The sequence below is a fragment of the Ornithorhynchus anatinus genome, chromosome 1 (assembly GCF_004115215.2).
Source record: "Ornithorhynchus anatinus isolate Pmale09 chromosome 1, mOrnAna1.pri.v4, whole genome shotgun sequence".
Lineage (NCBI taxonomy): Eukaryota > Metazoa > Chordata > Mammalia > Monotremata > Ornithorhynchidae > Ornithorhynchus > Ornithorhynchus anatinus.
The window spans coordinates 63,150,336-63,164,748 of NC_041728.1; the positions used below are offsets into that span (position 1 = coordinate 63,150,336).

At 43.8% G+C, this 14,413-nt stretch overlaps 1 protein-coding gene across 5 annotated transcripts in view; it reads left to right on the top strand.

Moving 5' to 3' along the window:
* MARK3 (microtubule affinity regulating kinase 3) overlaps positions 1 to 14,413 on the top strand; it is a 110,906-nt gene that overhangs the window by 9,789 nt on the left and 86,704 nt on the right. For all 5 annotated transcript variants that reach the window (XM_007665045.3, XM_029060750.2, XM_007664977.3 and 2 more), the window contains exon 2: positions 6,379 to 6,570. In XM_007665045.3, the coding sequence (XP_007663235.2) occupies positions 6,379 to 6,570 (192 nt within the window). The remainder of the gene's footprint in view (positions 1 to 6,378; positions 6,571 to 14,413) is intronic.

Sequence of the window (14,413 nt, forward strand, 5' to 3'; positions counted from 1 at the left end):
TGGCCTCAGAAATCAAATATGAAGTGCATAGCTGAAGTTGATCATCTGGTTAGCCCTAAACTAGACCCAAAGGATTCTTTTTTTTTTAAGAACTAGTTTGGGTTCATGTAAATTTTCAAGAGTGTCTCATAAAAACTAAGCACTGTTGAGATTTTTTTTCTTGTGGGTAGATTGGGAACATGTGGTGTGAATTGTAGTGACCTGGCCAGCAATAGACTAGCTGGTCCCTATAAAGCATTTGCCCGGTTAATTGTTTTGCAAATATGACCTAGTTAAACTGGCCAATCAACTTCCTGGGAGGTACAGTGAATAAAAGGGCAAGCATCACATTGTATTTGTGCATTAGTGTCTTTTTGGTGTGGTTGGGTGGTTGGTTTTTGTTTTTTTTGGAAAATGCTTGGGAGTATGCTAATTATTGTGTATTTGCTTATTATATTAGGAAGGCACATCCTTCCCCATGTGGAATTCTTGTTAGTATTTTTGTAGGTAAGGAATTTAAGATAATCCAGAGCAATGTGAAGAACCAGGATCATTCTCGCTCTTGTTTCCTCACATAACTTTTCTTTGGGGCATGTATTATGTGACCTAAGTTGCTGCCCTCTCTAATTTAGAGATTAAGTGGAAACAGGGAGCATCATAGGAGTGGGTGAGAGAGACGAGAAGGAGCAAAGTGTAGTGGATAGAACTCGGGCCTGGGAGTCAGAAGGCCTTGGGTTCTAATCCCTCCTCCGCCACTTGCCTGCTGGGTGACCTTGGGCAAGACACTTCACTTCTCCATGCCTGTTACCTCATCTGAAAAATGGGGATTAATGTTGTGAGCCCCATTCATTCATTTAATCATATTTATTGAGCTCTTAGTGTGCAGAGCACTGTACTAAGTGCTTGGGAGAGTACAATACAACAATAAGCAGTGACAGTCCCTGCCCACAATGAGCTCACAGCGAAGAGTAGGACAGACATCAATTCAAATAAATGAAATTACGGCTATGTACATAAGTGCTCTGGGGCTGGGAGGGGAGAAGAGCATAGGGATAAATAAAATTACAGATATGGGCTTAAGTGCTCTGGGGCTGGGAGCTGGGAAGAGCAAAGGGAGCAAGTAAGGGTGACATGGAGATGAGGAAAAGTGGGGCTCAGTCTGGAAAGGCCTCTTGGAGGAGATGTGCCTTCAGTAAGACTGTGAAGCCAGGGAGAGTTATGTTGTATTAGAGGAGGGAGGGGTTCCGGGCCAGAGGCAGGACATGGGCTAGGAATTGGCGAGAAAGGGGGATGTGGACTGTGTCCAACCTTAATGAGCTAATATCTACCCCAGTGTTTACTATGTGCCAGGCACTGTACTAAGTTCTTAACAAATACCTTTTTTTTTTTTTTAAAGGCTTATCTAGTCACAGAAAGGGCCTTTTTGCTCCGAGAACACCCAGCCCAACCAGGCCTGCACCTATTTCAACCCGCACCCAATCCAGGGTGGTCGTAAACCTCTAGCATGTAAGGACTTAAGTCAGACCAGAAATGGATAGAGACCTAAAGTGAAACTGGGTTCAAGCTTCTGTCTGGGGGGCTGCTTCCAAGCAATCTTGGTACTTTCAAGCATGAACTGCTGGGACCAAAGCCTCTACAGACATTAAGGTCACCCTCACAGGTGGGTAAATACCCACTGGAAGGGAATCTGCCTTCGTGCATGTGCAGTTCTTTTAAGTCGCTGCCCCAGTAGCCCAGCTGACCGAAGCACATGTAAAAAATAAACGCAAGCATGGAGGCATGCCAACTATTCTTCTGCAGCTTGACCTCCAGTCCTTGAACTGGGAACAAGAAAGGTGTCCCAAACGGACTTTGGTTTGCTGTCAGGCCAACTCAGTCTACCTATCCCAGGACTCACTGACTGAGCGTGCTTCATTAGGCAGCATGAGAAGCGGAATGACGGAGTGGATAGAGCCTGGGCCTGGGAGTCAGAAGGACCTGGGTTCTAATGCCGGCTCCACCACTTGTCCGCTGTGTGACCTTGGGGAAGTCACTTCACTTCTCTGTGCCTTAGTTACCTCATCTGTAAAACAGGGATTGAGACTGTGAGCCCTATGTGGGACAGGGACTGCGTCCAACCTGACTGACTTGTATCTACGCTGTGCGTAGAACAGCGCCTGACACATAGTAATCTCTTAACAAATGCCATTATTATTATGAAGGGCTCTTTCTGAAGAATCCTGGAGCCCGAGTGGTGGCTCTTGACAAGGGAATCAACACTAGGGCTTCCGAGTGTGATTTTTTTTTCTCTGAAAACCCATATGCATATGCAGAACCCTTATAGAATTAGCAGGTGGGTTTTTACATGATCTTTCCTATGAAGTAAAGGAGCAGTCAAGCTCCTAAATTGCCTGTTTCCTTCATCATGCTTTTCTAAAAATAAAATATTGCAATTCTCATTATATTAAACGCTGGAGTTCCTGGGTCTGAAGATTTCCAGGAAGAGCTAAAATTTTCTGTGAATTTGTGAGGAGGAAAATTTGTACCTAAAATCCAGAATTATACCTCTAAACATACCAGTTACAGAAAAATATGATTGATAGCCATCTCTTCTCCACATTTCCCCACCCCCTGTGAGCCTGTTGTTGGGTAGGGATTGTCTATCTGTTGCCGAATTGTACTTTAATAATAATGTTGGTATTTGTTAAGCGCTTACTATGTGCAGAGCACTGTTCTAAGCGCTGGGGTAAACACAGGGGAATCAGGTTGTCCCACGTGGGGCTCACAGTCTTAATCCCCATTTTACAGATGAGGGAACTGAGGCACAGAGAAGTGAAGTGACTTGCCCACAGTCACACAGCTGACAAGTGGCAGAGCTGGGATTCGAACTCATGAGCCCTGACTCCAAAGCCCGTGCTCTTTCCACTGCGCCATGCTGCTTCTCAAGTGCTTAGTACAGTGCAGTGCACACAGTAAGCGCTCAGTAATTGCGATTGAATGAATATAAGGGCTCTCCCAGGAATTCTGTACTTGGTTTCCATTTACCCGAGGGCTTCCAAAGGTAGGCAGGTTTCAGCTCAGGAAAGAAGCTATGGCTGTCATATGCTGTGGTTAACCAAAGACTCATTTAACAGTGAATTATTACTGCTCTGCAGAACAGCAGGGAACAGTAATAGGAAACACACCAAAGTAAGGAGACATAGTATTTCCTTTTTCCTGCTAAGATTTAGAGAGACAGAGATAGAAATAGATAAGCAGGAATCCCAGGAAGATAAAGCTAAACTCAGCAAACAGGCACTTGGAAAATCATATCTCCATACACCTAAAAAAAAGAACACGTAGAGTGCATCACCCTCAGTCATGCCCAGATGCATGCATAAAGGAAAACATATGGATACCTCCAACATAAAGGCAATTACAAATAGTTTTCTTTTTACATATTTTTATTAAGCATCCTCTTTTGAATGAAAATGAGATCTTGAGCATCTAAGCTTCTTAATTTTTATTGATGGTGTGACTCAACACTTTCACCTTTTTTTGTGGGATTTAAGTGCTTACTCTGTGCCAAGCACTACACTAAGCACTCTTTCCAAAAATTACAGTTCCCAAAAATGCAGCTATAGCATATTTTATAGCTTTATTGCATTTGGGTAAAATCGTGCCTAGGTTTTGTGGTCGGTACTTTCTGAAATATGGAATAAGAAATGTAGTTGTAGTGGTATATGCTAAGTGCTTAATAAATACTTGTCTTATTACGAAGCAGCGTGGCCTATTGGATAAAGCATGGATCTAGGAGTCAGAAGGATCTGGGTTCTGATCCTGGTTCCGCCACTTGTACGCTGTCACCTTGGGCAAGTCACTTAACTTCTCTGTGCCTCAGTTACCTCATCTGTAAAATAGGGGCTAAGACTGTGACCCCCATGTGGGACGTGGACTCTGTCCAACTCGATTAATTTATATCTACCCAGCACTTAACACAGTGCCTGGCACATAGTAAGTGCTCAACAGATACCATAAAAATGGTCTTGTATCTACCCCACTGTACTAAGTGCTAGGGTAGGTAGAAGATAATCAGATTGGACATGGTCCCTGTCATTCATTCATTCAGTTGTATTTATTAAGCACTAACTGCATGCAGAGCACTCTACTAAATGCTTGGAAAGTACAGTTCAGTAACAGAAACAATCCCTGCCACATCGGCCTTACAGACTAGAGGCGGAGAGACAGACATCAAAACAAACAGGCATCAATATAAATAAATAGAATTATAGAAATATACATATATACATAAGTGCTTTGGGGTGGGGAGAAGAGCAAAGGGAGCGAGTCTAGGTGATGCAGAAGGAAGGGGGAGCTGAGGAAAAGGGGCATTGTCTGGAACTGATAGTAATAATAATAATAGTAGAAGACTGTGAGCTTGTTGTGGGCAGGGATTGTCACTCTCTATTGCTGTATTGTACTTTTCCCAAGCATTTAGTACAGTGCTCTGCATGCAGTTTTTAATAATTATGACCGAATGAGTAATAATGCCGGTCATAGTTGTCAAGTGCTTACTATATGCCAAGCACTGGGGTAGAAACCATACAGTCAGATCAGACACAGTCCTGATCCCACATGGGGCTGACAGTTTAAGAAGGAGAGAGAACTGGTATTCACTTCCCATTTTACAGGTGAAGAAACTGAAGCCTAGAAAAGTCAACTGACTTGCCCAGTGCCACTCAGCAAACAAGTGGGAGAGCTGGGATTAATACTATATTCTTCCCACGCTGTCTTGTGGACACTTCCACCTGTGGCCATTGTGGATTGCTCCCCCATCTGTTGTCACCCCTACCCTCCGCTCTCCCCTCCCACTAGAATGCAACTGAGAAATACTTGATTCTAATATCTGAATAGGAGGGAGTTGCACTGTAACGAAATCGCTAAAATCCGCCCTTTTCTCTCCATCCAGATTGCTACACTGTTAGTACAGTCACGCATCCTTTCCCTCCTGGGTCAATGTGTCAGCCTCCTTGCTGACATCCCAGCCTCCTATCTCTCCTCACTCCAGACCATACTTCATTCTGCTGCCTGATCATTTTCTATAAAAACCTTCAGGACATGTCACCCCACTCCTTAAAAAAGCTCCAGTGGTTGCCCATCCACCTGTGCATCAAACAAAAACTCCTTACCATCGGCTTTAAAGCAGTCAATCCCCTTGCCCCCTCCTACCGTACTTCACTACTCTCCTACTACAATCCAGCCCACACACTTCACTCCTCTAATTCTAACCTTCTCACTCTGCCTCGATCTTGCCTATCACCACCGACCCCTCACTTACGTCCTACCTCTGGCCTGGATTGCCCTCCCTCCTCAAATCTTACAGATGATGATTCCTCTCCCACCTTTCAAAGCCTTATTAAAGGCACATCTCTAAAGAGTCTTTCCCTAAGCGCCTCCCCTTCCTCTTCTCCCACTCCCTCCTTCGTCTCCCTGACTTGCTCCCTTTATCCTCCTCCTTTCCAAGTCCCACAGCACTTATGTACAGATCTGTAGTTTATATTAATGTCTGCCTTCCCACCTCTAGACGGTAAGCTGTTGTGGGCAGGGAATGTGTCTGTTTATTGTTGTATTGTACTCTCCCAACCGCTTAGTACAGTGCTCTATGCACAGTAAGCACTTAATAAAAACAATTGAATTGAATATATCGAATCCCCATTTTACAGATGCAGAAACTGAGGCACAGAGAAGTCAAGTGATTTGCCCAAGCAAGCAAGTGGCAAAATTGAGATTAGAACCTAGGTCCTCTGACTCCTAGGCTCTTGCTTTTTCCACATTAGGCTACACTACTTGCCTAATTCATAAGAGGCAAACTAGATAGATGTACCTCCATTCCTTTGAACAGGCAGACTAGATAGAGGTCCCTCCATTCCTTTTAACAGACTTCTTTCCCACCTGGTAGTTCAACTGGCTTCAAATGTCTTTTTGCCTAGGGCACCAAAAAATCTACTTGAGCCAGGCCCCAGGTGTTAAAACAGTTTTAAGACTTTCCTTTAGTAATGAACTTTAAATTCTAGTTATAATTGAAAGTAAGCTTGTGAAGATGGCATTGCCATTTTGATTCATTTTTGTTGCTAAATGCAGAATGTCCCAGTTTCTTCAAATCACTAAGGTGTGCATTTGGCCTTTCTTTAATTTTCTTTTTCCTACGGTTTCACTTGTTTGCTGATTAGCTTAAGAATTGGCGATTAAGGGTGGTTAATATGATGTACAGGTTTTTGTAGGACTTAAGTTCTGATATACCCACTTGTGTTTTTCCTGTGTCTGTTGGTGGGTGCGTTGAGGTAAAAATTGCTTTTCGATCTGCAAAAAAAAAAATATTGAAATTCTAGTATCAATACAGTTGGTTATTTCGTTTTCTTATTACTGTATGTGTTCCCCTAGCACACGTCTCACGGAGATGGGCGACAAGAAGTTACTTCTCGAACTGGGCGCTCTGGTGCTCGCTGTAGAAACTCCATAGCCTCCTGTGCAGATGAGCAACCCCATATTGGAAACTACAGACTTCTGAAAACTATTGGCAAGGGGAATTTTGCAAAAGTCAAACTGGCAAGGCACATCCTTACCGGCAGAGAGGTAAAAACTAATTAACGTTACTTTTACATGCAGCATGTTCTAAGGGGGTTTTAAGAAAAACGATTTTCTTTGTTGGATTAGAGACTAAAGTTTTAGCTGGAAACTATTCAAGCATCAGTAAGGTACCAGACCCTTTTGGCAGTTTGTCGAAGTTACGATCATGTCAGTTTCATGGGAACATTTTTGCTTCACCACTGACTTGAATTGTTGAAGACTGGATGTATTAACATGAGTCATTTTTGTTAGGCTTTCAAACAGGCTGCTTAGAAGGGCTTTAGTCATAAATATGTCATAGCTACGGCAGTTAAAAAAGCAGTTAAAATTTTCCTTCAGAAAGCTTCGTTGACTAACAATTGGCACAAAATACAAAACACACCCTATCGATGATACATTTAGAAAAACTTTAAACTTATCGATCCCTTATTTTTTATTATTAACACTCTTTTAAGCCTGTGGGTCAGTTAGGTGTTTTCTTTCAGCACTTTTGCCTTAGTGATGGAAGTGGTAGCAAGAGGGAAATTTTAATTATGTGGGAAATACAGTAGTAAGCTAGGACCTTGATTCAGACAAGGAACTGTAAGCCCGTCAAAGGGCAGGGACTGTCTTTATTTGTTACCGATTTGTACATTCCAAGTGCTTAGTACAGTGCTCTGCACATAGTAAGCGCTCAATAAATACTATTGAATTGAATGAATGAACATGGCCTTCATGAGGATTACTATCCAGGAGGAGAGAGGGGAGGTGGGTGTGGGATGGAAAGGGGAAAGAATTACTCAGTGAGAAGAATAACAATTCAACAAAGATAACATTGGAGGAGTGTAAACTAGATTGTAAATCCCTGGCTAGATTATAAACTCTTTGAGGGCAGATAGAGTGCTCTACACAGAGTAAACCCTCAGTAACTACTGTTAACTGATGAGGAGAATGGCCACAGGATACTGCGGGGGGGGGGGGGCGCATAGTCTCATCGTTCCTCATCGTTCCTCATCGTTCCTACCGCTGGTTGCCTCTCGATCCTCTAACTATTGGGAAGACAAGTGGGCAAGCTTCCACCTGCCCTCCATAATTTGCCTCTGGTCTACAGGAAACGGTCTTGGTGATTCAGTGCCTGAATTCCTTCTGAGTCAATATTAAATCAGAGCCCTTTCTTTGTGTTAGGGACAGTACCCAGTTAGGTACTAAAAGGTCTTTAACTGCACTGGGATTGCACCTCCACCAGTGGCTTGCTGTGTGTCAGCATTTTACTAAGCATAAATATGTTAAGCATAAATGAAGTACCTGATTTGAGTTCCTTGGAAGAAAAGCATTACATAAATTCAAACTGTTTTGAATCATTAAACTTAAATTATAGTTTTAAAAAAATGGTACTTCATCTCCATCCCTCATAATGTTAGTCTTGTATTGTCTTATGCCTTCGAGTCATCTTCAACCCATATAACATTAGTAGAGCAGATCATTTTAGTTGGGGCAGTCCTGTGGCAGGTGGAAGGATCATCTGTTTGGCCCTGTTCCTGATCAGACAAGCCTCTCTACTCTCCAGACTGACTTGGCAACCCCAGTGCTTTTCCTGCATACATCAGATACAGGTGTCAACTCTGAGATGCAGTGGGATGGCACCTGAGAGGCAGAATTATGGTTCTGTCCATTTGTATGCATAGAAGATTCTGTAGTAGTAATATAGATTTATTATACTCTGAGTGCCCCTTGTTTTACCTTCTTGGTGAATTTCTCAGACCCTGTCCATATATGTTTCCTGTGAAGTACTGTTCACTGTCTTCATTTTGGTGCTTTTCATTCTCCCTCCTACTTAGACTGTGAGCCCTATGTGGGACAGGACTGTGTCCAACCTGATTAACTTGTATCTACCCCAGTGCTTAGAACGTTGCTTGACACGTAATAAGTACTTATCAAAGACCATAATTATTTTTAATCATTCTTGTGAAAATAAAAACATCTTTTCTTTCTAAAGTGTTGCACATCTTAATGGACTCTGCCCATTGTGATTTTATCGAGACCGTATAAACACTTATAATTTTGGGTAAACCTTCCCATGTTAATGTGATTCAGAATTTTACAAAAAATATTTTTTTTCCTGTTAATCCACCATGTCTCTGAAAACCTTTGATAAATGGGATTTTCTTATACTCTGCTGGATTGCTATCTTTGAATTAAAGGCATGATGAGTAGCTTTCCTCCATTTCCCAAAAGTGCTATGGGTAGGAATTTTGGTGAGGCAGTAGAAACTTCCTGACTGCACATAATAATAATAGCAATAATAATGGTATTTGTTAAGCGCTCACTATGACTGAACATTGTTCTAAGTGCTGGGGTAGATACACGGTAATCAGGTTATCCCACTTGGGGCTCACAGTCTTAATCCCCATTTTATTTATTCATTCACTCGCATTGATTGAGCACTTACAGTGTGCAGAGCACTGTATAAAGTTCTTGGAAAGTACAGTTCGGCAACAGAGACAATGTCTACCCAACAATGGGCTCACAGTCTAGAAGGGGGAGACAGATGAGGTAACTGAGGCCCAGAGAAGTGAAGTGACTTGCCCAAAGTCACACAGCTGACAAGTGACAGAGCCGGATTTAGAACCCACAACCTCTGACTCCCAAGCCCATGCTCTTATCACTAAGCCACGCTGCTTCTCTTGGGTGAGATTCATTTCCAAAGAGACTGTGAAATTTTATTCTGAAGAGAATAAGCACTCATAATTAGGGTGGTGTAGGTATAGTGCCGTTTAAAGGCAGAGTAACAGGTTAGATGAAGGACAGTATAGTTGTGGACCATAGGCCCCTCAAGTCCTGATCGTTTCCAATTAAGTATTTCTCCTCCACTTCCCTGATAATAATAATGATGGCATTTAAGTGCTTACTATGTGCAAAGCACTGTTCTAAGGGGTGAGGGGGATACAAGGTGATCAGGTTGTCCCATGTGGGGCTCACAGTCTTAATCCCCATTTTACAGATGAGGTAACTGAGGCCCAGAGAAGTGAAGTGACTTGCCCAAAGTCACGCAGCTGACAAGCGGCGGAGCCCGGTCTAGAACACACGACCTCTGGTTCCCAAGCTCGTGCTCTTTCCACTGAGTCACGCTGCTTCTCATGTACGATTGCTGTATTTACAAGGGCCTCTAAAAGCTAATGGAGAAGCACTGTCCCAGAGAGTGCCTTTTTTTAGGTGCTAAGGTTGCATTGCCCAAATGCCACCCCTGCTAGCAATTTCATTGCCCCACAGGCTAACCTTACTATAGATGTCCCAAGCCCGGCCCCTCCCTGTTCAGCTGGATGCTAGGGTACGCCGAGTTCTCCTGTAACCCAGGGGTTGCATTTCCCGTTAGGAAAAACTCAGGTTTGGTTCATCTTTGTTTGATGCCGGTGCACAGGTACACAATCATTTCTTCCAGCACCTCCCTGCACCCTCCAGGTGGACGCACATTGGTGAAAGAACGTTCCCTAAGTCTGCCGTTACAGTCTATCTCAAAAGTGGAGTGGAAATGTGTTCTGGCAGAACTGAGTGTATACGTTCTTATTTTGAGACACTTATGCTTGGACTAGATGACCTCAAGGTCCCCCCCAGCCCCGTGATCCCATACTTACTTCGAAGAGTTCCCTTTATTTTAATTACTGGCACCACTTCTCGCAGCCCTTGGTAATGCTTGGAGGTCTTCCAAATACTGAGCTGACCGGAAAATAGTACAAAATGTGACTGCAGGCCTTGCTTCAGATAGTTTATTTGAAGATAAAATGGGCTTTAATAGAACCAAAATTGACATTCCAGGTTGTGAATCTATGAGGTAATTGAAATACCTCTGTGCCTCTGAACATTGCAATTGAATCATTTGAATGCATTATTGATAAAATATTGCTCTAATCCAATAAGCTCAGTTTGTGGGAATAATTCTGTAGTATCTTGTCAAACTGAGTAGTTTGAGTTTGATGTATTGTGGGGCACTGGAACATGAATGTAGGAAAAGTACCAATTAAGCCATGAATTCTGATGAGATAAAGTTTATGTGGTATACCACTTCACCGAAGAAATCAGTAAATTGGTGACCATTTGGTCATGTCTGTCTTGCTCAAAGTCACATATTTACTATAATAAATTAATCTACAGTTTTCTCTCTAGAAAGGGCCAGCAACTATCTTTACTCTACCCAAGTGATTCGTTACAATTGAACCCTGAAGGGAAGGGACTGGATCCCACTCCAGAGATGATTGCCCCATCTCACTATTTTATAATTGCCAACTGAGTTTGAGCAAATCCCTTGCAGTATGAACGTGTGTGGGAAAACTCAGCCTGTTTCCATATCAATTTTGCAGAAAAGAGTTCTATTCAGCCTAAAATAAAGCTTTCTCTTCACCAAAAGAAAAAGCACCTTTTAAAATCCTCCAATGATCTCTAGGCTACGTAGGCCCAGCATTTCCTCAGATCCCAGCAAACCCCAAGTTCAGAACTTAAAGGTTTCTTAATCCCTGTTTTGGGTTGGGTTGTGGTTTTTTTGGCATTTATATCAGCTTTCTCCACAGATAGCTCTCTGAAGGCCTCATCTTTCACCAGCCAAAGGGACCTGTCATAGCCACAGTGGGGAGTTGCTAGGAAAACCTTCTTCTCTCAGGCCGTTGTTAACGACCCCAAACTCCTGCAGCTTCCTACAAAGCCCTTGGCTGGAGATTTGTTAGCATTTAAGCTATGCTAATAGAATCATACAAACTCCCTGCCCCCCTCCATCTCTTGACTGTATAAAATCCGGTGTAAAATTCCCAATTTACCCAAAACTCTTCTCAGGATGCAGGGCTCAATCTCCCCACAGGTATGTGCAAGACCCTTGCAGGGTAATCCTCTTCAGCACTGTCATTATATATTATTATATAAGTGCTTACTATGTGTCAAGCACTGTTCTAAGCAGACTGGATATAGTACCGGTCTTGACATGGGGCTCATAATCTAAGTAGGAGGGAGAACAGATATTCAGTCCCCATTTTACAGGTGAAAGACATGAGGCACAGAGAAGTTAAGTGATTTGCCCAAGGTCGCACAGCAGGCAGAGGGGCAGAGACAGGATAAGAACCTAGCTCCTTTAATCCCAGGTCTGTGTTGCTCTTCCCACTGGACCCTGCTGCTCCTCTTAGTTGATTTAATGACAGGCTTTCTGTCATAAAAAGCCGATCGTTTAATGTCACCTCATTTTAGTCGACACTTTCGACTTCATTTTTAGGGAAGAGCACAAGATTTTAGGCAGTGTCATTACCTGGTTAGACCAAAGGTTCACTCAGTCTAGCATTCTGTTCTCAAAGGTGATGATTCTCAACAGGAGCAACAGGCTTCTGGAAGGTACCAGTCTAGAGGGAAGAGCACCAGCCTGGTGAGTCAGGAAAACTGGATTCTAATCCTGCCTCTGCTACTTGCCTGCTGTGACTTTGGACAAGTCACTTAACTTTCCTGTACCTCAGCTTCTTCATCTGAGTAAAGAGGATAAAACTCCTTTTCTCCCTCAAATTTAGACTGTGAGCCCCACGTAGGAGAGTGACCGTCCGATGTAATTATCTTGAATTTATCCCTGGGCTTAGCACACAGTAGGTGCTTAATGCCATTTTAAAAAATAAAGTGAAGGCTGCCCTAAATAGAATTTACCGAGGTGAAATTTTTGATCTTAGCGCGCAGTTGGTTTTTAGTCTCTTCTTGAGAGTGCTAGTCTAGTCCAGGGCCGATCCAGGACGTGTAATTTGATGAGAAGCCCGGGAATTTTAGGATAGAAGTAGATTATTCTTGATACAGTCTTAAGGTCATCAAATTGCAGTCAAGTAATAGCATTTTGAGAGCTTATGGTGTGTAGAGTAGTGTATTAAGCACTTAGGAGAATACAAGTTAGACCTGATCCCTGACCCCAAGGAGTTTATAGTCTGCCCCTGGAGTTCAGGTTTGCTCTAGGTAGCACTAGGGGACCAGTTCAATCAGGAACCCCTGGTAGGCGCCAAGAACTCCTTGTTCTGGACTTGAATACTCCCGTCAACCTCGACTTGGGTAGCCAGCTGCTGATTGATTTTTACAAGCATCCCAAATATAAATTGCTGACTTCCACACTTTTACGGATTGGTCAAAAATGGTGGAGAGCAGTTATTTTAGGTGGGACAGTTGGGATCGGAACGGTGGTACCTGTTCACATGGGAGCGGCCTGCCAGGCCCGTGACAGACTGTCTTTCTGTTTATTATTCTTAGTTTGGAAGCCCTGTCACACGCATGCATAGTCCCACTCTTCAACCCCTACTTCCAGAGGGGCCAGGGAATGGGGTTGGACAGCCAATCCCTGAAGAGCTGGGACTCCCAGCTCCCTCAGTTGGGATGGATGGAGGAATTTTCAAGGAGCAGTTTGCCAAGAAGATGAGTCAGTCCTTTCCATGATCCCAATGAGAGCTGAAAGGCAGAAGTAGTCCCCACTGTTTGGCCAGCCACGCCAAGTTTGGGAGAGGGAGGAATATTTTACTCAGAGGAGCAGCATGGGGCAGTGAATAGAGCACGGGCCTGGGAATCAAGGTCATGGGTCTGATCCCGGCTCTGCCATTTGCCTGCTGTGTGACCTTGGGCAAGTCATTTTACTTCTGTGGGCCTAAGTTGCTTCATCTGTAACATGGGGATTGCAACTGTGAGCCCCATGTGGGACAGGGACTGTGTCCAATTTGATTTGCTTGTATCCACCCCAGCGATTAGTGCACTGCCTGGCACATAGTAAACACTTAACAATACCATAGTTGTTATTGTTAATCTCTTTGGAGCTTGCCTGGGACTATCCCACCAGACACTAGGAGGAAGTTTGACAAGGATCGAATGGGATCTTTCCACCTTGCCCTTACTTCGCTCCAGCAAGGATCCAGGAGTAGGGAGTGGCGACGGGCAGAGAGAGAGAGACAGGTAGCAGCAGCTGCCCCATCCTCTCTTGAGACCTGAGCTGAAGTTAACGACTGGCATCCTTGCCTTCGTCCCCTGCCCCTATTGGATCCCTCCATGAATAAAAGAGCTTTCCCCACGGGACCCTGCTGGAAGCAATAGATGAGGGTGGAGGTCTGGGGCCACAGAGTGGGATAAGCTGGGAAACCCCTTTCCATCCTGTCCCACTCATTGTCAGAGAGGACAGAGTTGGAAATCATTAAAGCTTGTCATCCCCATCCCCCGTGGCTAGGAGAAGAACGGTTTGGGGGAAAGCCAATGAAGCAAACCTCTAATCTGTATCCAGTTGGGCTGGAAATGAGCAAGATTGATTTTTTTTCTGATCCCCATGTGAGATAGGGACCGTGTCCAACCTGATTATCCCAGTGCTTAAAACAGTGCTTGGCACATGCTGAGCACTGAACAAATACCATAATTATTATTATTACTGATCCCTCAGTATTTTGAATGTAGATCCCCTGAAACCTCCCGATCCTGCCAGGGCCCCAGCCTGAATTGAGAGATGGTATTGATATTGACCCTGGGGCCGTTCCTGCTGTCGCAGCCATCCAGACGTTTTCACAGGATTTGAGGACGTGAGTCATTTTAGCTCGTTTTTATGGGCAGCCTGTGAAATGACGGGTGGTTAGCAACACTAACTTCAACCCACTCAAGGGTCCCCGATATGACATTCGAGATTGGATGAAAGTGAACCACTGAGGCCCCATCCAGTCTACACCTTTGGGGCTGTCCCAGAGCCAAATTAGTCTTTGAAGACAGCAGGCTGTCATTCTCCTCCAGAAATTCTATTCTTTGTTCACCCACAGAATTAGTGAAGGATTCATTTCTCCTCCCTCTACCCGATTTCATTTTCCATCCTCTTTTCTCAGTTCTCATCCTGCTGTTTCCCCAT